Source organism: Hylobates moloch, unplaced genomic scaffold (genome assembly GCF_009828535.3).
Source record: "Hylobates moloch isolate HMO894 unplaced genomic scaffold, HMol_V3 SCAFFOLD_1, whole genome shotgun sequence".
NCBI classification, from domain to species: Eukaryota; Metazoa; Chordata; class Mammalia; order Primates; family Hylobatidae; genus Hylobates; species Hylobates moloch.
Genome location: NW_026652276.1, coordinates 216,923,346 through 216,943,787, shown reverse-complemented (window position 1 = coordinate 216,943,787; position 20,442 = coordinate 216,923,346). Strand labels below are relative to the sequence as shown.

The following is a 20,442-nucleotide window of genomic DNA, read 5'->3' as shown; positions in this document are numbered from 1 at the left end:
TGCCTTACATGGTATATACTGCTATTAAAAATGACCTCTCAATCGCCTATAGAAATATGAATTCTTATAAATAAATAGAAAAATTTGTACCCCAGCATGAGAGAATCAAAATCCCATGAGTTGAGAATTTAATGAAAGTTTCAAAACATTGTAGTTTTATTCTTAGATTACAAAAATAAGCTGACAGCATACTTAATTTGTTATTGTAAGCTATCATTTTGTTACTAGTGATATTTAGCATACTGAGCTATACCTGAGAGGAGAAAGCCCAGAAGAACTGCATTTTTGTTTTCCTTTTTTTCTCTGCTTCTGTGTCAAAAGAATTTATCTCCTCAGGAAGCCAACTCTAATCTTACAACAACTATATATAATATACCACTGATGGTTATGCAACGCTAATTTTAGTGACTCAGCTGCTTCAGACCACTCTCTAAGTTAACTATTCCTGGCTTGAGAACAAAGGTATACTCAACTGCATTCTTATTTAAAGGAAGTCAAAATGTTTTATGTTTTATGTATAATTGCTATAGAGATTTAAAAATACTGAAATTCAGTCTGCTGAGGAAATAGAAAAAACCACCTTGTCTGGTAACATTCATGTTTTTGATAAATGTATTTTCTGTGCTTTTTCTTTTTAATCACGCAGCCAGTCAGTAAAACTTGAATATCCCTCTCAAGTATCAGCATTGTTGACTCCTCAGGGAAGTGTCTGTGGTGCAGAATGTGCTACTTGAATTGGGAATCAAATGTGTAAGATATAAGGGCTGAAAGTCAGCCCTTTTCAGCATAAGCAAATTGGTGTGCCTGCAGGCAGAACAAATATTTACTTGAATTACTATTTGTTACTTGAATTACTACCATACCTCCAATAAAATCTGAATAGCTTCAGATATTCCCCCACTCACATTTTAGGATTATTTGGAACCCCCAAATTCTGTTCCATATAACATGGTCAAGTTGGGTTTCAAAGTTTTTGGACTGGTATTCCTCAAAGAGCTCAGCAGTGCCTCATTGAATTGTCTTATTTTTAAGAAACTGTGTCATAAAGGGCCTACCAGAGTGATATATCTACAAGATTTACCCCATAAATAACTGAAGAACCAATTGTTAGACTGTTTTGATAGGTTTCACAAATCTCATACACAAGTATGCCCACGGTTCATTGTCGTTAACTATTTAGCTCTTTTAGACTACAGTACATCATTTTAGCTTCTGTTAGTGATCTATGCTATGTGCTGGGGTGCCACACACCTACACACACACAAGTTTAGTTCTCAGTTCTGCTTCTTAATAACTCTGTGGGTTTGAGCAAGTTTCTTAATATCTCAGCCTAAGCTTTCTCTTCTGTAACACAGGCCTGTACTTATCACATAGAGTTGATACGAGGATAAAACAGCTCACAGTTAGATGACATTTCCTATGTACACGTATAGTTTTGAGGGCTTTGTGTATATTAACTTATTTAATCACCACAGTAGTCTTATAAAGTATTTTTTTAAATCCATTTTACCATTGGGGAAACAGAGGCACAAAATGATTTAGGAAATTTGCCCAGCATCACACAACTAGCAAGAAGGGGAGCTGGAATTCAAATCCAGTCAATTTTGCTCTAGAGCCTGTGTCTGTAACCATTACATTATACTGCCTCTCAGTATAGCCAAGTACTCAAGTGAGATAATGTGTATAAGCCATTCACTGAAATGCTGAGCACATCATGAATTCTCAGCAAGTACAAAGACTGTTTAGGATTGATGTGCTTCTCAGGAAAGGAAAGACTTGCTCTAGGAATGAGGGTTCCCTGAAGAAAATAAACTTTATGAGAAGAACTTTGTTTCAAGTGTGGACATACTTTTTTGTCTGAAACTTAGGATGTACCACCTCTTAAGTAATATAACAGTGGCCGGGCACAGTAGCTTACGCCTGTAATCCCAGCACTTTGGAAGGCCGAGGCGGGTGGATCACCTGAGGTCAGGAGTTCGAGACCAGCCTGGCCAAAATGGTTAAACCCCATCTCTACTAAAAATGCAAAAAAAAATTAGCCGGGCGTGGTGGCAGTTGCCTGTAATCCCAGCTACTCAGGAGGCTGAAGCAAGAGAATAGCTTGAACCCGGGAGGTGGAGTTTGTAGTGATCTGAGATCATGCCATTGCACTCCAGCCTGGGCAACAAGAATGAAACTCTGTCTCAAAAAAAAAAAAAAGTAATAGCTCAATATGTGACTGTCCTTGAAGAGGAATAATTTGAGGGCTCATTTGTGCTTTAACTCATCCTATTTCCATAATGAATTTTTCTCTGAAACCTTGAAATGATCTTTCTATTCATGCTAAATATGATTGCTATAGTGATATTAAAATCATATTTTTACTAGGGGTACCATAAGAACAAATCCAAGACCATTATATATGCAACTGAAAATGAACTATAGTTAACTGTGTTCAAATAAGGAATAAAACGAAACATAAAATGTCTCATTGCTCACATGTGTGTGAGTCTCATTTGTTAGTTTTTGTCATTTAAGTAAGTTTGAGCAGCTGCTTGGAAAACTTGAAGTACCTGCCTCTTTAGATTTTAATTGACATTGTAAGAATTGACTTTTTGGAAAAGTTAAAGAGATTAGACAACAGCGTCAACACTTAGCCCACTTGGTAAATTAAAGTTCTCAACAAATGCTTTGGTTCATATGACATTCCCCATTGCATACTTAGCACGTTGTTGGACAAGCAGAGTGGTGCAGATAGAGGAGCTTGGCAATGAAGTTAGTAAACCTAGATTTAAGGCCTGGTTCTGTAACTTCATAGCTAGTAAATCACTTGACATCTGAACTCAGTGGGTTTAATAGTATTCATACCCCAGGATTATTCTGAGAATCAAAGAAGGTAATGGTCTTTCCTATTTTTAGTGCTTGCCACACTATGAAATATATGAGAACTAGTCTCTGATTCTCCTTAATGCCCTAGAACAGTGGGCAACAAACATTTTCTATTAAGGGCCAAGTAGTAAACATTTGGGGCTTTCTGTGCCTTATGGTCTCCATTACAGCTTCTCATCTCTGCCATTGTGATGCAAAAGCAGCCATAAGCAACATGTAAATGAATGAGCCTATGTTCCAGTAACATTTTATTTACCAAAGCTATATCTGCCACTTAATAGAAACTCAGTAAAGATTCACAGAATGGACTTGTGAATTGAGTGTCTATGAAAAGATGCTGTGGTGTCAGAGTGCGCAACAGATGACATGTCGTATGTGTGCCATCCCACAGTTCTTTCATTTTCTGTAAGATACAAATAAGCTGCAGATATCTAAAGGTAATAAATTCCAAAATCTAGTCTTCTCCCTAACATTTTGGGGGGAGAGGCCATGGGTAATTTTCAACTAAATGCGGTATAGAATACAAAATTTGGAGTCAGATGGTTCTAGTTTTCGTATTTGTTGACTGACCTTGGGCAAGTTTCTTAACAGCTTGAGAGCCTGTCTACAAAATGGAGTTAACAATGCCTACTTCAGGGGACTGCTGTGAGAAAAATGTGGCTACGTATTTTTACTGTTACATTAAAAACTCAAAACTGCTACGAAAAATGTAAGGGAAGTAACAATCACTGTGTTTTGTATTGTATTAGGCCTTATAGCGTATCCAGAAATTGTCTTTACTCTGTCTCCTGTATCAATATGTAAATTAAAATATGAAATTAAATGTGCTATGAAATCATCCTGCACCAGTCGATAAAATTGCAAAGTATGTATAATTGTAGGTATTTGAACAATTTTTAATGTCACTAAATACCAAATCCATTTTTAGTAGTTTCTGAAATTGAATCATATGTTTAAGTTCTATGGTAATGGTAATATTTAAGTATATATTTAAACAGTGTAAGGTTTTCAGATTCTGCACATTTTCTCATAGTACCATGGAACTACAAACAGTTGCCTCAAATCATGAGATAATGGAGTTCTTTGTGAGTATAGCACAGTTTCTCAAGACAGTTCTAAAATGCATATAAATTGATTCAAAATAATTGACAGTATTCTTTCTAATGATACAGTAGTACATACTTAGACAAGATAGTATTTTTAAAAAAATAATTTTTCCTTTTAATTTGGACGCTTGTGTTCACTAAGGGTAAGATTTCTGTTACTATGACCCAGATGTGAATTTTTTTCATTTGTTTAATATTTATTGAGCATCTGCTGGCCACCAGGCATTATCCTAGGTATTAAAGCCACAGGGACAAATATAACAGGACCCCTTCCTTCATGGAGCTCAGCCTAATTTGGGGAAGACATACCTTTAACAGTTAATTACAGACTGTGGTAAGTTCCCTAAGAGAGGTGGAGTTTAGCCATGAGTAACAAAAACTCTTACTACAGTGATCTAAACAAGAAAGTCTGAAGGTATGCAGTCCAAGGCTAAGTGACTGGCTCCACTGTGTATGTTGTTGATATCCCACACTGGGCACCCGCCCCGCCACCCCCCCGCCTTTTCCCCAATCCTTATGGTCACAAGATAACTACTGAACCGCCAGGCATTGTGTCTGTTGACAACAGAAAGAGCGGGGAAAGAGCTAAGGCCAAAATTAGGTCAGATAGTCACCTGTAGCTTTAAGGGAGTATGAGGATTTCATTTATTTTCAACCTCTGTAGTAGAGGAAAGCAAAGAAGAACAGGTTGAAAGTGGGTTGTGTCAGATGCTGAGTGAGCTACAGTATTGACCTGTGATCTCCAGGGCACCAGCTGCCTGGGAAATCCCAGCAGGCTTCACAGAGAATCTAACAATTGAATGAGAGGAATTGGGTGGTTCCAGGGAAAGAACAAAGAATGTCTTTGATCCTTTACATTTTTTGAAGTCTTCATGAGACATTTAGTATCAAAAGGAAGTACACACTGTACTCATTTAAATACTGGGGATATAGGAGTTAACAAGGTAAACAGATCCTCCGCTCTTGGACACCTCATTTTCTAGAGGGAAGACAGAGTAAACAGGTATACAAATAAATGTAACTTAATTTCAGGTAGTAATATACTGTGGGGGAAAAAAAAGCCTTTATAAGGGTAAAAAATAACTATTTTGGATAGAAAATTTCTTAAGGGTATTACATACTTTTCTCTTAAGCAGCGTAACAAGACATGATGATTTCCTTGAAGCCTTACCAGCATCCAGCCCTCGGGGGTCTGTTGAAGCTTTGGTTAATTGTCCTTACACTAGCTAAGCTTTAGCCGGGCTCAGTCTTGGTTTCTTTCTTACTATAGTCGTGTCAAGCTCTTGTCAGACGTTACTGTTGTTAGTGTGACTGTCTTCAGTAGGCCTTCTCTCCTTTCTATTTGCTGTTTCTGATTTTATTTTGACTGAGAAAGTCTGTGTTTGAAATAAAAATTTCTGAGTGAGGACACCAGCATGCTTCTATGGAATGATAAAGAGCTTGAACTCTGTAAAGCTGTTTCAATGGTTTTTTAAAGTTTTATATTCACTTCCTGTCAGTTCAAATCAACATAAGGTTGCTAGAATCCTGACCTGATAAGTATCTGTCATAAAATGTTAAACTAGAAACATTGCAAATATTCCTTGAATTGCCTTTAATCCTCAACTGCAGTCTTAGTCCTTTCAGACATTCGTTTTGTATTTGATTCTAAATTGCTTTTTTTCCAAAGTGAGTTGACCATTCAAAACCATGGTTGCTAAAGAAAATTTTCTGAAGTAATTGGTTATATTCCAATGGGGAAAGGAATGTGTGTGTTTATCTCTGTGTATATGTAGATAGGTAAATCCATATGCATATATAGAGATAACACGCAGTTTGCCCTCCATAGCCATAGGTTTTGCATCCATGGATTCAACCACAGATCAAAAATAGATTCAGAAAAATAAATTAATAGCACAATAATTAAAAATAATATAAATTAAAAAGCAATACAGTATAACAACTGGGTGACCCTTGAACAATGCAGGGGTTTAGGGTTGCCAATCCCTGCACAGTCAAAAATGCACATAGAATTTTTGACTCCCAAAAAACTAATAGCTGTTGACCGGAAGCATATGGATGACATAAACAGTCAACACATAGTTTTTGTATGTATTATATACTGCATTGTTACAGTAAAGTAAGCTGGAGAAAAGACTATTAAGAAAATCATTACAAAGACAAAATACATTCACTATTCATTAAGTGGAAGTAGGTTACTATAAAGACCTTTATCCTCATTTTCTTTGCTTCAAGTAGCTTGAGGAGGCGGAATTGGGGGTTGGTCTTGCTGTCTCAGAGGAGGAAGAGGTGGAAGGAGGGACAGGAGAGGCAGGCACACTCCATGTAACTTTTATTGAAAAAAATCTGCTTATAATTGGACTTGCACAGTTCAAACCCATGTCGTTCAAGGGTCAACTGTATTTATATAGCGTTTACATTGTATTAGGTATTATAAGTAATCTATAGATAATTTAAAGTATACAAAAGTATATAAAGTGTGTATGTTATATGCAAATCCTAAGCCATTTTATATAAGGGATTTGGGTGTCCAAGAGGGAGTCAGGAACCAATCCCCCTCACACACAGAGGGATGACTATATATGTAGTTGACTGTATTTATATTTGGTTCGAGAGAGAGAGAGAGAGGTGTGTGTGTGTGTGTGTGTGTGTGTGTGTGTATCCAGTTAGCACTTAGATCTATATATATATATATATATAGAAGGGCTAATTTTTTGCCTGATTTTATAAATTTTGTATGGAAACAAAGCTGCTTGTTATTCTGTCAATTTGTCGGTATAACTATAATCAGCATCTTCAAAACCTTGACAAAAGCCTTTTGTCAAGATAATGTCAGATAACCTCTGTAGGAGTTTGAGAGTTTCATCCTTAAAATGTTACTAATCCAGTTCTCTTGGCCTATTTTTACGTGCTAAGAACTGATAATGTACAGGGGAATTAGGCTGTCTGAAATAAGAAGTAGATAAAGGTGACAAGCAGGTAAAGATATGTTCTTGTTGTTTCAGATGGGTATATCTTATCTTTCCAGCTAGATTGTAAATTATTTATGGGTGGAGATAGCATGACTTGAAGTTTTTTTAAACATTTTCCGTGTTTGACCTCACGCTATCAAATAATACTTGATTATCTACAAGTGTGGCATTTGAAGATCAATAAATTACTTGCAATGCCTTAAAAATGTTTACTCCCTAGAAGGACAACCTGTTTGGGTCATTTTAACTTGGCCATAGCAACCTTTTTCTCCTCCAGAAAACTTCAGAAAAATCAGCAGAATTATGCTCTAGGCAAATGAACCTAGTTCGGATTCTAATCAGATGTCAGCAATAAAGGGACTTCTGTGTTGAAATTACCTGAAAATAAGTGAGTATGTTATATAATGTGCTAGTAGGCAGGCAGCCTGTTCACAATGGAAATGCTTTGTTGATCTATTCACAGCAGTCTGTCTTTAAATCTGCCTGATTTAATACTATAATTATTTTATCAAGTTCCTTATTATATATTTTTAGTTCCTATTTGTATTTGTTTTTTTTGTTTGTTTGTTTGTTTGAGACGGAGTCTCACTCTGTCACCCAGGCTGGAATGCAGTGGCACAATCTAGGCTCACTGCAACCTCTGCCTCCTGGGTTCACGCGATTCCTCTGCCTCAGCCTCTCCAGTAGCTGGGATTACAGGTGCCTGCCACCATGCCTGGCTAATTTTTGCATTTTTAGTACAGACGGGGTTTCGCCATGTTAACCAGGCTGGTCTTGAACTCCTGACCTCAGGTGATCTGCCCACCTTGGCCTCCCAAAGTGTTGACATTACAGGCGTGCGCCACTGTGCCCGGCCTGTATCAATTAATTTAATAAACATTTATTGATTACTTCTTATTGGGCCTCTGCAAGGCCTTGGGATCGCAAAGACTAATAAGCCTTGTTCCTGCCCTCAACGTAGTTAGTCTGGTAAAGGGAGACAAATATGTAAAACAATCAGTGCATTGAAGCATTGTGGTTGCTGTGACAAGAGTTATATGCAATGTGTAAAGACCTGAAGGAAGAAGAGGGCAATTGTGGTCTTGGAAGTTAAGGGGATAGTGTGTTATGAATAAGAATGTCATTACAGCTCCAGGTACCACAATTGTAATTTCATAAAGCAGTTGACACTTGAGCTGAACCTTAGAAACTTAGTGTCTAAGAGTCCAGTAGAGAATTGGGGCACCATCCCAAGCAGAAGCAACAATGAGAAAAGTCACAGGGACAAGAAAGAAACCATGATGTACTAGAGTACAGTACGTTGTTTGGCACAGCCACACAGTCAGGTAGAAAGGATTTAGCAAGGCCTATGACTAGAGAGGTAGGTAGTGAACAGATTATGCCTTTATGTGTCAAGTTATTTATCTTTATTCTATTTCATGAGAGTGTCATTAAAGGCGTTTAGGTATATGAACAGTATGATCAGACTGGCATTTGAGAAAGAACACCCAAACATGTGGAGTCTGAATTAGAGTTGTGTAATAAAAAAGGCCGGGCGCGGTGGCTCACGCCTGTGATCCCAGCATTTTAGGAGGCTAAGGTGGGCGGATCACAAGGTCAGGAGATCGAGGCCAGCCTGGCTAACACAGTGAAACCCCATCTCTACTAAAAATACAAAAAAATGTAGTCAGGCATGGTGGTATGCACCTGTAATCCCAGCTACCTGGGAGGCTGAGGCAGGAGAGTTGCTTGAACCCAAGAAGCGGAGGTTGCAGTGAGCTGAGGTTGTGCCACTGCATTCCAGCCTGGGTGACAGAGCGAGACTCCATCTCAGAAAAAAAAAAAAAAAAGGAAAACATTGCATCAAAATGTTTATACCTGAACTACAAAAGTGATGGTAGCAATGGAGAACCAAGGACAGATGGGAAATGTTAATACTATGGTCTGAAGACTAGATAAACAAGAACTGCATACTGTCTCCACAGCTTCTGGAAGATGGTAGTGTTCTTCACCTTGTTGGAGAATCTTGAAAAAGGAGCAAGGTTTATAGGAAAAGATTACATATTCATTTTGGGAGAGGTTGAATTCAAGGTGTTTATGGAACTTAAAGTAGGTAAGTCTCAAAGCCAGTCCTCAGAATGAGGACAATAAAGGTTGGACATGGATGAGATGATTAGGAAGAGCATGTTGAGCAAGTTATGAAGAGTGTTAAAGACCTGAATCCTGTATAAAGGACAGCCAGAGAAAGTAAAGGAAGGCAGGGGAGAGAAGACAGAGTTGGTGCGGGAGGGAGAGGCAGGCTAGACAGGAGAATGTGGAGATAATACTGTCTTGAGAGTTAGGACTATAATGAGTTAGGAATATCACTGTTCACATACCATATATGTTGACTAGACTTGGCATTTAGAGGACATTAGTGACTTATTTCAAAGTGTTTTCAGAACAGTATAGGTCAGGTTGCAAATTGTCAGTCATGTCTGATTTTTCCTTGTGCTTTAGAAAGAAAAGCCTAGGTTGTAGTCCACGTGGCAGCCTAGGTAGTCCTTGTGTCTCAGCTTTCCTTGCAGTAATTATGGCTGTGTGTCTAACTTTTAGGCTAATGTGATATGCACAAATGATGTGTGTCACTTCCAAATCATTACAAAATATGAAACCACTTGCTGTGGACTTTTCTCCCTATCTAGAAGGCTAGAAGCAGATGTAGGATGAGCCAGCTCCAGGCATAGGATGAGGAGTGTACCCATGGGAGATCAACAGAATGGAAGGAACTTAGGTCCTTAGATGACCTTAAAGGACAGAGCCACCTTGCCAACCTCTGTGTGCTTGGCACTAAGACTGTTTTATGAGCAAGAAATAAATTAACTTAGTTCAATTCATTGTGTTTTAGGTTCTCTCTGTGGTAACAATTTACCTTAAGAGTAACAGATTGCTTCATGAATTAGTCTGTTCTCACACTGCTATAAAGAACTACCTGAGACTGGGTAATTTATGAAGAGAAGAGGTTTAATTCACTCACAGTTCCTCAGGCTGTACAAGAGGCATGGCTGGGGAGGCCTCAGGAAACTTACAATCCTGGCAGGAGGCAAAGGGGAAGCAGTCATATCTTCTCATGGTGGCAGGAGAGAGTGTGAAGGGGGAGGTGCTACACACTTCTAAGCAACCAGATCTCATGAGAACGTTATCACAAGACAGCACAAGGGAGTGAGGGGTGGTGCCAAACCATTAGCACCCATGATCCAGTCACCTCCCACCAGGCCCCACCTCCAACATTGGCAAATATAGTTTGACTTGAGATTTGGGTGGGGACACAGAGCCAAACCATTTTAATTTATAAGTTTGTGGGACTGGGGAAAACTCAGACCGCTACTGTAAGTGTTACCTTCTGATTAGTCATTTGTGAGGATTGCATAGGGTTGCAATATTGGAACAATAGAGAGAAAATGACTAGTCATATTAGTCTGCTAGGTGCCACCATGAGCAGTATTTACCTAGAAATAATTTGAACATCACTTACTGAAGAATTGATAAAAACACAGTTTTTACAGACCAGGATATAAAAGTTAATCTTGACAAAATAGAAAAGCTGGCAAATTAGGAGGTGGAGAGAGTGATGGGAAGGTTGAGAAAGTATCTTATAAAATTACTTCCTGAGAATTGATGGAACAAGAAATACAGGTTTAAATAAATATCGTTTACATTTGTAAAGAACAAAATATTGTAAGTATAAGAAATTGAGAAGGTCTGGGGAAGGGTGGTAGTGGTGAGCTAAAGGCCTATCTGTGTAGCAGGAAGTCAAAAGATAAAATCTAAAGTTATAGCTCAAATATCAGCATGAGTATATTACTTAAAGCTATGCAAATAATTAAAAACAATTTAAAAAATCGTTTCTTCAAGGAAGGGATAGGGCCAAATATACTTAAATTCTTCAATTACTTCAAAACTGGTTCATTTTTTTTTTTTTTTTTGTGAGACTGAGTCTTGTTCAGTTGCCCAGGCTGGAGTACAGCATCACAATCTCATCTCAGCTCACTGCAACCTCCGCCTCCTGGGTTCAAGTGATTCTCATGCTTTAGCCTCCGGAGTAGCTAGGATTACAGGCGTGCGCCACCACACGAGGCTAATTTTTGTGTTTTTAGTAGAGATGGGGTTTTGCCATGTTGGCCAGGCTGGTCTCTAACTCCTGGCCTTAGGTGATCCACCTGCCTAGGCCTCCCAGAGTGCTGTGATTACAGCTGTGAGCCACTGCGCCTGGCCCTAAATTTATTCTTCAGTATTTTATCCTTTTTGATGCTATTACAAATGGAATTTTTAAATTACATGTTTGAATTGTGAACCTTTTATCATTATGAAATGTCCCTCTTTGTCTCTAGTAATATTTTTTTATCATAAGGCTTCTTTTGTCTGATATAAATATAGTCACTCTACTTCTAATTACTCAACTGTTTTTAAAGAAGTATATACGTATACATATTTAGAACAGAAGAGTAGAAGGAAACACTAAGATGTTAACATTAGTTGTATCTAACGTATAGAATTATGAGTTTTCTGCGATAAGTTTGCATCATAATTAGGAAAAAGGTGACATATACATTTTAAAAATATTTTATCTAAATACTTCTGGTTGCAAATAACAGAGATAGTCAACAAGCAGAAAAGGAATTTTTGAAAAGATACTGGCCTAGTTGCAGAATCAACAGGAAAAGCTGGGCACCAGGTTGAGAAGAGATTGAGCTGTGGCAACTGCAGGGCTCTGGGTAGCAGGAACTTCTCAGCTGTTTCATCGAGGTGGTGCCCCAGAAATGAGCTCTAACTTCTTATATTCTCTCTTTTGATCTCTTCAATCAAGATTCAAAATCTAGGAGAGAGTATTCCGCTTTCAAATCTTTGAAATTTGGTGAGGAAAATAAGCATCTCGGTTTTATAATCCTAGGACTATAGAGGACACTGGGAATGGTTAAGGAGAACAGAAATACAGTTATAATGAATATGATCTAGTATTTGGTAGCACAACAGGGCTACAGTAAATTGTTAACTATTGTTAACAACTTACTGTTTACATTTGTTAACAATTTACTATGTATTTTAAAATAAGTAAAAGAGCGGAATTAGAATGTTCTAACACAAAGAAATGATAAGGGCCCTGATTTGATCATTACACGTTGTATGCCTGTATCAAAACATCACATACCCCATCTATATATATAACTGTTATGTACCCATAATAATTAAGAATTAAAATTTTAAAAAGCAAGAAGGGACAAATGATTCCCCAAGATGAAATTAGGGTGCTGCCATCAAATGGAGGGAAATAAACTCTGGTACCTAAAAAGCAACAGAAGTTCACTATAATATGGAACTGTTAATGCAGAATTATAGTTGATAATGCTAGTCATAAAAATAGCCATCAAAATGAATAAGAAATAACTTTTTTGAATACAGTTATCCCTTAACCATTGTGGCAGGACTCACAGCACTGAAGTTCTCACGCACTGACGTCTCTCCCACTTGACCCTGAATTCCATGTCTTCCATGAAGCAGTTAAATTCATTTAGAAAATGAGGAAATAGAGACTTCTGTAATAATACTGAGGAGGACTTTGTGATAATTTAACATTTCCTAAAATGTCATCTCCTCCTTGGTTTACCTAATCAGCCTGTACTTCCTTGTCAAGACAGCTCAGGCATTTTACCTCATCCCGGAAGACTTTCTCCCTTAAAACGCCCTCCTGCCACATCCTGTTCTGATTATGGGCCACTCATCCCTGTTACTGTTCCCTTCCCATGGTGTTGTGTTGGTTGAGTTGTCTGATTCTCATACCAGCCAGACTGGCAGACTCTTGTCTTATTTTTCTTTGATTCTCCAGTCCTTTACACAGTATGTGCACATTAAACATTCAGTAAATATTTGAGTGAATGGATTTCCCAGAGAAAAGGATAAGGCGTCCCATCTAGAGCCCACATGGATAAAGGCATGAAACACGGCAGGAACTGGTGAGAAATTCTGTAGGATTAGAGCATGGAGCGGTTAACTGGAGAAGAGACTGGTAAAGTTGACCAGCGTTAGCCTCTAAAGGACCATATATGCCAATTTAAACAATTTTGTAGGTGTCAGGAACAAGCAGAAGAATGTGTGAGATTTGGCAAGGGGAGTGGGTCAGGACTCTAGAGATTGTGTGGTGAATAAATACTGGCTGGAGCTAGAGCTGGTAAACAGAACCCTCAGATGGTAGGATGTTGTCTCTGGGAGTTAAGAATCAGACCTGGTTTGGGAGCAGATTAACCTACCATGCACCTAGGCACTTTTCCAGGTGCTGGAGTACAGTGGTGAATTACTGCTCCCATGGAGCTTTCATCCAGAAAGGGCAGACAGATAAAACAACATACAGGCACAAAAGGGCACATACACACTCTCAAAACCAGAATGCCGTGTTGCAGATAAAATGTTCCAAGGCAGCACTCTCCAGGTTAAGCGTTCAGAGCAGTCTGGTGTCTGCACTGAATATTTCCCTACAATATTGCAGGGAACCTTCTTATAGTCCGCATCTCAGGCATTTACTGTGAAGTTTTTACAAGTAAAATGACGAATACAGTATATGTTCTTGATGTATATAATACTTAATGCACTCTACAAAAAGTGTTTCAAGTAAGAAAAAAATAATTTGTCACAGGAATACTTTAGCAAAGTGATTTACTTTTTCCCCGTTTCATACTGCACATAGGGATATTATTTTTAAAGCCTAATTAGATAAATATATGATAGTATAAATAAAAGCCAGTGATTGCCTGGGTTAATTTTGTACCTTACAATTCTTAGTGCCTGAAAAATAATGTGGCATTTTTACAATTAATCCATAACGTTGCTAACTTGTTTTTCTGCAGTAGAATAGACTCCACTAGTAAAGGAATTTTTAATTCTTGATGTAAACATTAACCTGTGCCATGCGATCTAGTCTTACATTCCCTTCCCCCAGTTGTGGGCTTATTTAATGATAAGGACCCTTTCCTCTCTTTTCCAGGGTGCTGATAAGACTGTGAAAGGCCCAGATGGACTGACCGCCTTTGAAGCCACTGACAACCAGGCAATCAAAGCTCTTCTCCAGTGATGGATGGATGGACTGATAACTCCGGAAGAATGACTCTCCTGTGGCCTCACACTGCTGCCTGTCTGTCTGTCACTCTCTATCTGCCAGCTTCTTCAGCTAAATACTTTAAGAGGGGTGAGGGGAGAGAGAAATTCATAACAAATCAGACTACCAGAAAAAAAAAAAAAATTGTTTTGGAGGAGGGGCAAAAAGAACCATGATCAGGCTTTTACTGGGATTCCTGATCAAGTAAGCCTCTTCCCTTTCTAATAAAAATACACCTTATACCCAAGGGAGAGCAAAGACAAAATATACCAGTAACATTTGACCTTTTCAGCTCCCTAGCTAATTTATTAGATTGTGTTGAGGTCTGATTCCACAAAGGCCAACTCTACATATTTGGTAGCCCTAACTGTCTGAGCAGTAGGGGCTGCTGTGATGTAAACTTAGGGTGCTGAGATAAGCAATTAGCTCTAGCCTTCTGCCTTAAGAATGCACTCTACTGGGGATTTCCTGGCATAGTTAAGAACGCTGCCTATAAGGTTGGTGACCAAATCTTTCCTCGGTGACTTTAAGCTTTATGTGAAAGCTTAGTTAAGGTGAGGAGGGGCATACTCCTAAATTGCTGGATGACTGAACTTTGGATTTTCTCTCCCCTTTCACATGGATTTCATATCTCTTTAGATAAAACTGACTAGTTTTATTTATAAAATCTTAAGTTTTGGAAGTCTAAAGGAGAAACCATTCCAGTATGCATATTTTTTTTCTCCTCTAGATTCATACATTTATATAGCATTGAAACACTTTCAAACTCCTGCTGGTAGTAAAAGGGGATTTAAAAATAGAATCATAGCCATAAGCCTGTTAGTATCATATAAAGAGAGAACAGTTATCTTAGTACCTATGGATTTTCTTTATTTGCTGTTTGAATGGATTGACCTTGGTTATGTGTTGAAAATTAAGGAACATTCTTTGGAATGCCTCTCTCAGACCCATCTTGGAGGCTGATTACTTATTGCACCAAAGCCATCACTGGGGTGAGATTTACTGTTTGGACAAATTTAGCCCCATCCCTTCAAAAATACACTTGTAACCAGGTTTCCCAGAGTTGTTGATAGGCTTCTGCTGAACATATGCCAACCCACCTGCATCATATATTTTTGTTGCTTTTATAAATCATGCATCACGTAAAGTGTGACAACTTCAAAATGTATTCTCTGTTCTTGGAATACAGTGCCCTAAAATGGTGTTCTTACGACCTGCAGAAAATATTTACACATATTTCCAAATATTTATTTCATGAGCAGTACAGCTAATTAAAATATATCAGCTTAAATTTTATATCTTACATTTAAAATATTAAGATTCCTTTGACTTGCCATCCATATAAGCTTGCTAAAAATATTAAGAGTTTTTTCTTAGCCAAGTCATGCAATAATTGAATGTACCTCAAATTTTTAGAGAGGGGAGGGTGGGTTAGGGACTGATATTCAGAGTGTGGATAATAATTGAATTGATTTTTAAAGGCAACGTAGCATTCTACAGCAGGGTTAAACTATTACCAAGAACAGTCACCCTGGTTAATAACAAGTTTTACTGATCAGTTGCTGGTTGGTTGGCTGGTTGGCATGTGGGTGTGTGGGTGTGTGTGTATTTTTCCCCATGAGTCCTTTTTTTAATCCTGTGGCTTTTTTGCTTACAACTAGCCTAACCCTGTAATTTTCCTACATCCAAGAAAACAATCACAAAGTAGTGGTTTAAATACTTTGTTGTATTTGGCTAATTTTGCTGTCTTAATGCAGCCTATTAAGAGTTGGGTTAAAAATCAGTAATCAGTACTTTATTACATCACTGAACTAAAATATGGAGACATCCTCATTGAAAATGGAGGGCACTCTATCAGTCTATAACTATCAACGTAGTGCAACAGGGTGTTTTGATAACTTTGTTTTCACCTCTTGACATAATGCTATTTAAAGGCTTGAATTTTTCCCTTTACATAATTTTCACCTTTACTTTCAAAGTGTTTTGTTGTAGTTGGCTGTTGCAGAGAGTGCATTGTCCTATCATTCCTAAACCTGGTCTGCTTTCTACATTCATGGTATGGAAACCATGTGATTCTTTGTACAGTTTATCCTGATGTTCCTTGTAATGCAGTAGAGGCTATTTCGCCTTCCCTCTTCTTTCTCAACCTTTTTGTAAACCCTATAATTATGAAGCGATTGCTTGAGAAAATAACATATAAACATAGAATAGAATAGACTGACCAAGATGGTTCACAGTTTCTTTTTTTAACTAGGTTATTTATAATGTATTTCTGAACCACTTGGCAGACAAATTCACAACACTTAATGTTCATATTTTGAGTAAAGGAAGCTAAAACCATGTTTGCTTTCTGGTACTACATGTATTAGCAAAAGGTTAAGTAAGTTTTGTTCTCCACTGAAGTAATACTTAACATCTCAGAAAAAATTTTGCATGTTCTGTAGTTTTGTATTAAATCAGTCATTTCATATGCACTATATCAAGTACAAACAGGTAGTTTACCTGTTTATAGTAGTGTACTAACAAAGTCTCCCTTGCAGCTTCAGACTGGTATCTATAGGCTTATCGTTCAAATACAGCACTTGAATATCCCAAGTAGGTCTTCGACGCATAGCTCACCTTTCTAAACCCAGTTAGTTAAGCACGGAAGAGAGGTAGTAGGTAGGTGCAGTGTGTGGAAGCTGCAAACAAGTAGGCCTTTTATTCATTGATTTCTTTTCCCAAGTACTGGATTTTAAATCTATATGTATCTGTTTGATTTTTTTTTCTAATATTTCAATTGAGCTGCTGTTTTCTTCCATGCAATATTGTATACTCAATTGTGTATAGAAGAAGCTGGTGAGAGTGCCCTCCTACATAAATAAGCAATTGCAGTGTTTTGCATGCAAAATATAAAAAATTTAAATTGTCCTGATTCTATTTTGTAAATGGAGAAACAATCATATCTTTCTAAGCAGTAATGGAGGAAGACTAGTGCTTTGTGCATTTTGATATATTTGAGTTCATTTTTTCCACAATGTCATACTTTTGACGCAATTGGGTTTCTCATAAGTATCCTAGTTCATGTACATCCGAATGCTAAATAATACTGTGTTTTAAGTTTTGTGTTGCAAGAACAAATGGAATAAACTTGAATTGTGCTACAGCTAATGTGTCAGCAGCATTTTTCTCAGCTATTGTCACTTTCCTTTTGTAGTCATCTCTACAACTATACCAGAAGCTTGATTGACTCAAACATTTAGTTAATCTTATCTCCCTTCTAGAAAAAAATGAGTGGAGGGAAAATAAAACATAAAGATTTAATTGAAATAAACCTTACCAGTCTTTGAAAGGATTTGCTTTTGTGTCAGTCTCCTGACATTATTTTACTATAACTTCAGTAACGCTCCTGGTTGACGGGGAGCAAGGTGCAGCCAGCACATCCCAGATCGTCAGGATCTTCCGAGGGGTTGAAGAAAATGGAGTCGTGGTTAAACCTCTGATCCTTTCATTGCTCATCGAAGTTTCTCCCCATTTTTTGGAGATCTGCATTTCCCAAACTCAACTATGAGCACTTTTTTAGAGTGTAATTTTCGGGATGAGTGATAACTTTGAACCTTAAAACTGAACAAAATTAAATCCAAAATCAGTTTGATTGTGTTGTAATCCTGTCAACACCAGAAGACTATTGTGCAGTTTACTTTTAGTGATAGAAAAAAAAAAAATATGTGCAGATACTAAGTTACAGCAAAAGCTCTATTTTAGAACTTTCACATCGTTGACTGAAGTATAAATGGGGACCATGTGCGGCTTTAGGTGGAAGTGTTTACAGAAAATTTTTTTAAGTTCACATTTTAAGAATTGGAATCTAGGACCGGCACAGTGGCTCATGCCTATAATCCCAGCACTTTGGGAGGCTGAGGCAAGGAAGATCACTTGAGCCCAGGAGTTCGAGACCAACCTGGGCAACAGAGGGAGACTGAGTCTCTACAAAAAATTAAAAAACAATTAGCTGGGTATGGTGGCAAGTGCCTGTAGACCCAGCTACTTGGGAGGCTGAGGTGGGAGGATTGCTTGGGACTGAAAGGTTTGAGGCTACAGTGAGTGAGCCGTATTTGTGCCACTGCACTCCAGTCTAGGCGATAAAGCGAGGCCCAGTCTCGAAAAAAGAATTGGGGTCTATAAAGAAAGTTTAAATCTGGTTAAAACATTTTAAAGGGAATAGAGTCCCCTTATGTAAAGATTGACGAACAGACTGGCATATGTGGATGGAAGGTACACATCTGATGGAAAGAAAGAGCTTAGAGGGAAATTAGTTTGCCGTTAGAGAATGGCTGTCATAGAACTTTCATGCAGCACAGTATACCAGACCACCATAAGATTTTTTTTTTCTCTTTCTCTAACATCAGTGATTCTCAAAATGTGTTCTCTACACCAACAATATCGCCATAACTTGGAAGCTTGATAAAAATGCAAGCTTTTGGACCCTAGCCAAGACCTACTGAATCAAACTCGGGCTGGACCCAAGAGTCTATGTTGTAACAAGCCCTCTAGGTGATTTTGATGCGTGCTGAAGTTTGAGGACCATTGAATAAGACCCTAAGAGCAAGAAATAGTCAAATAGCCTATAGATGCCATCAGGCATGACTTCCTAAAGAGAAAGTAAATGGAAGCCTTTAACACGTGAAATGTAGCAAAACTGGCCAGGTTTTGAAGCTCCAGATGCACAGGAAAATCGTTAAAAATGAGTTTCAAAGGTATATTCTGGCCAAAAGAAGTCAGGGTAAAATGTAACAATGGTTCCAAAGATGTAATACTGGTGAAAATGATCCTTAGTTATTCTTAGGGGGTTTTTCCGCCTTATGTCCCCAAAGCTGGATTCCTGAGACTCAAGCCTTACCCTTACCTTACCTTTCCTTGAATTCCAAAATAAACTGAAGGATGGAAGCCGGGCACAGTGGCTCACGCCTGTAATCCCAGCACTTTGGGAGGCCAAGTTGGGCAGATCACTTGAGACCAGCCTGGCCGACATGGGAAAACCCCATCTCTACCAATAATACAAAAATTAGTTGGGTGTGATGGCACACGCCTGTAGTCCCAGCTACTTGGGAGGCTGAGGCACAAGCATCGTTTGAACCCAGGAGGCAGAGGTTGCAGTGAGCCGACATCGCACCACTGCACTCGAGCCTTGACAACAGAATGCAACTGTCTCAGAAAAAAAAAAAAAAGTGGAGGGCTGGGAGAGACATGCAAAGAATTCTTGGGACCTATGACATGAACTGCAGTCTCATGCTTTTTATATGCAGGTCATTGTGGGGTGCAGGACTGGCAGGCAGAGCCACTGTGGGAGGAGGCCAAAGGCTGCTTTCTCAGCCTAATGCCCCGTTTGCCATCACAGTGTGCTGTGAAGATGGATTCCCCGCTGCAATGGGTGTGCTGCTGGCTTGGAAACAGCAGCCTTGGGGCCAGGTTCCCTGGAGTGGTGTGTCCCAATTTCTCTGCACAGTGGAGTGGCTTTTACCCTCCATTTTTCTTTATGGATGGCCACTCATCCTATCCAACTAACTAGGTCCCGTGTCAGGTCCATGATCTTACCCAGATACCAGCCAGATCATCACACGTCAGCCATGGGATATTTTTCTCCAAGGCTTTTACTTCCTTAAAATATGATTGCTGATTGAGAAGAGAATTTAACAACAGCTTTAATAGCACCTGGCCCTCGATAGACATTTCACTGTGTTTGTTCTGAACGATGATGTAAAACCATTATACAGTAAAATGTGAAAATGGCTTTGATTTAGTAAATCCTGCCCTAGAAAAGACTATTAGAAGAGCCATGAGGCTATCTGTGTCCATGTGCCCAAATATTGACCATGGAGCCTCATAAGTACTACTGATACTGATTGCAAACTGAAATCAATGATGTGAAGACAAATATCACAGAGTCACAACAACTCACTGAGGAAATGCTGAGCATGGGTCAAATGCAGGTCACTGTGAGCCATCATGACACATACTCAGGCACAGCTATACGTGACAAAGCAAAACAAAGCATTGTCTGGCCACTCCAGCAACTTCTATGATTCAGCAGCTGAAGCAGCAAGGATGGTCTTATTTCCACTGTTTTGATAGAACAGTGGATCACGTGTTTGGCAACACTCGTAGCAACAGCATCTTGTCACACAAAGGAAAATAATACATAGACAATTCCTAGCCATCAGATGTTGGTTTTGAGAATACTACTAGATAGACTTTTTTTAAATAAGCTATATTTTTCTTCCTTTTTTTTTTTGAGACAGAGTCTTGCTTTGTCACCCAGGCTGGAGTGCAATGGCGCGATCTTGGCTCACTGCGACCTCTGCCTCCCGGGTTCAAGCGATTCTCCCTGCCTCAGCCTCCTGAGTAGCTGAGA

The 20,442-nt window shown here is 38.6% G+C and overlaps 1 protein-coding gene across 1 annotated transcript in view; it reads left to right on the top strand.

Moving 5' to 3' along the window:
• Nucleotides 1-17,196, top strand: part of MTPN (myotrophin) — a 49,760-nt gene extending 32,564 nt beyond the window's left edge. The window contains exon 4 of the mRNA XM_032761859.2: nt 13,941-17,196. Within this exon, the coding sequence (XP_032617750.1) occupies nt 13,941-14,027 (87 nt within the window). The 3' untranslated portion in view covers nt 14,028-17,196. The remainder of the gene's footprint in view (nt 1-13,940) is intronic.
• Nucleotides 17,197-20,442: the final 3,246 nt, after the last annotated feature.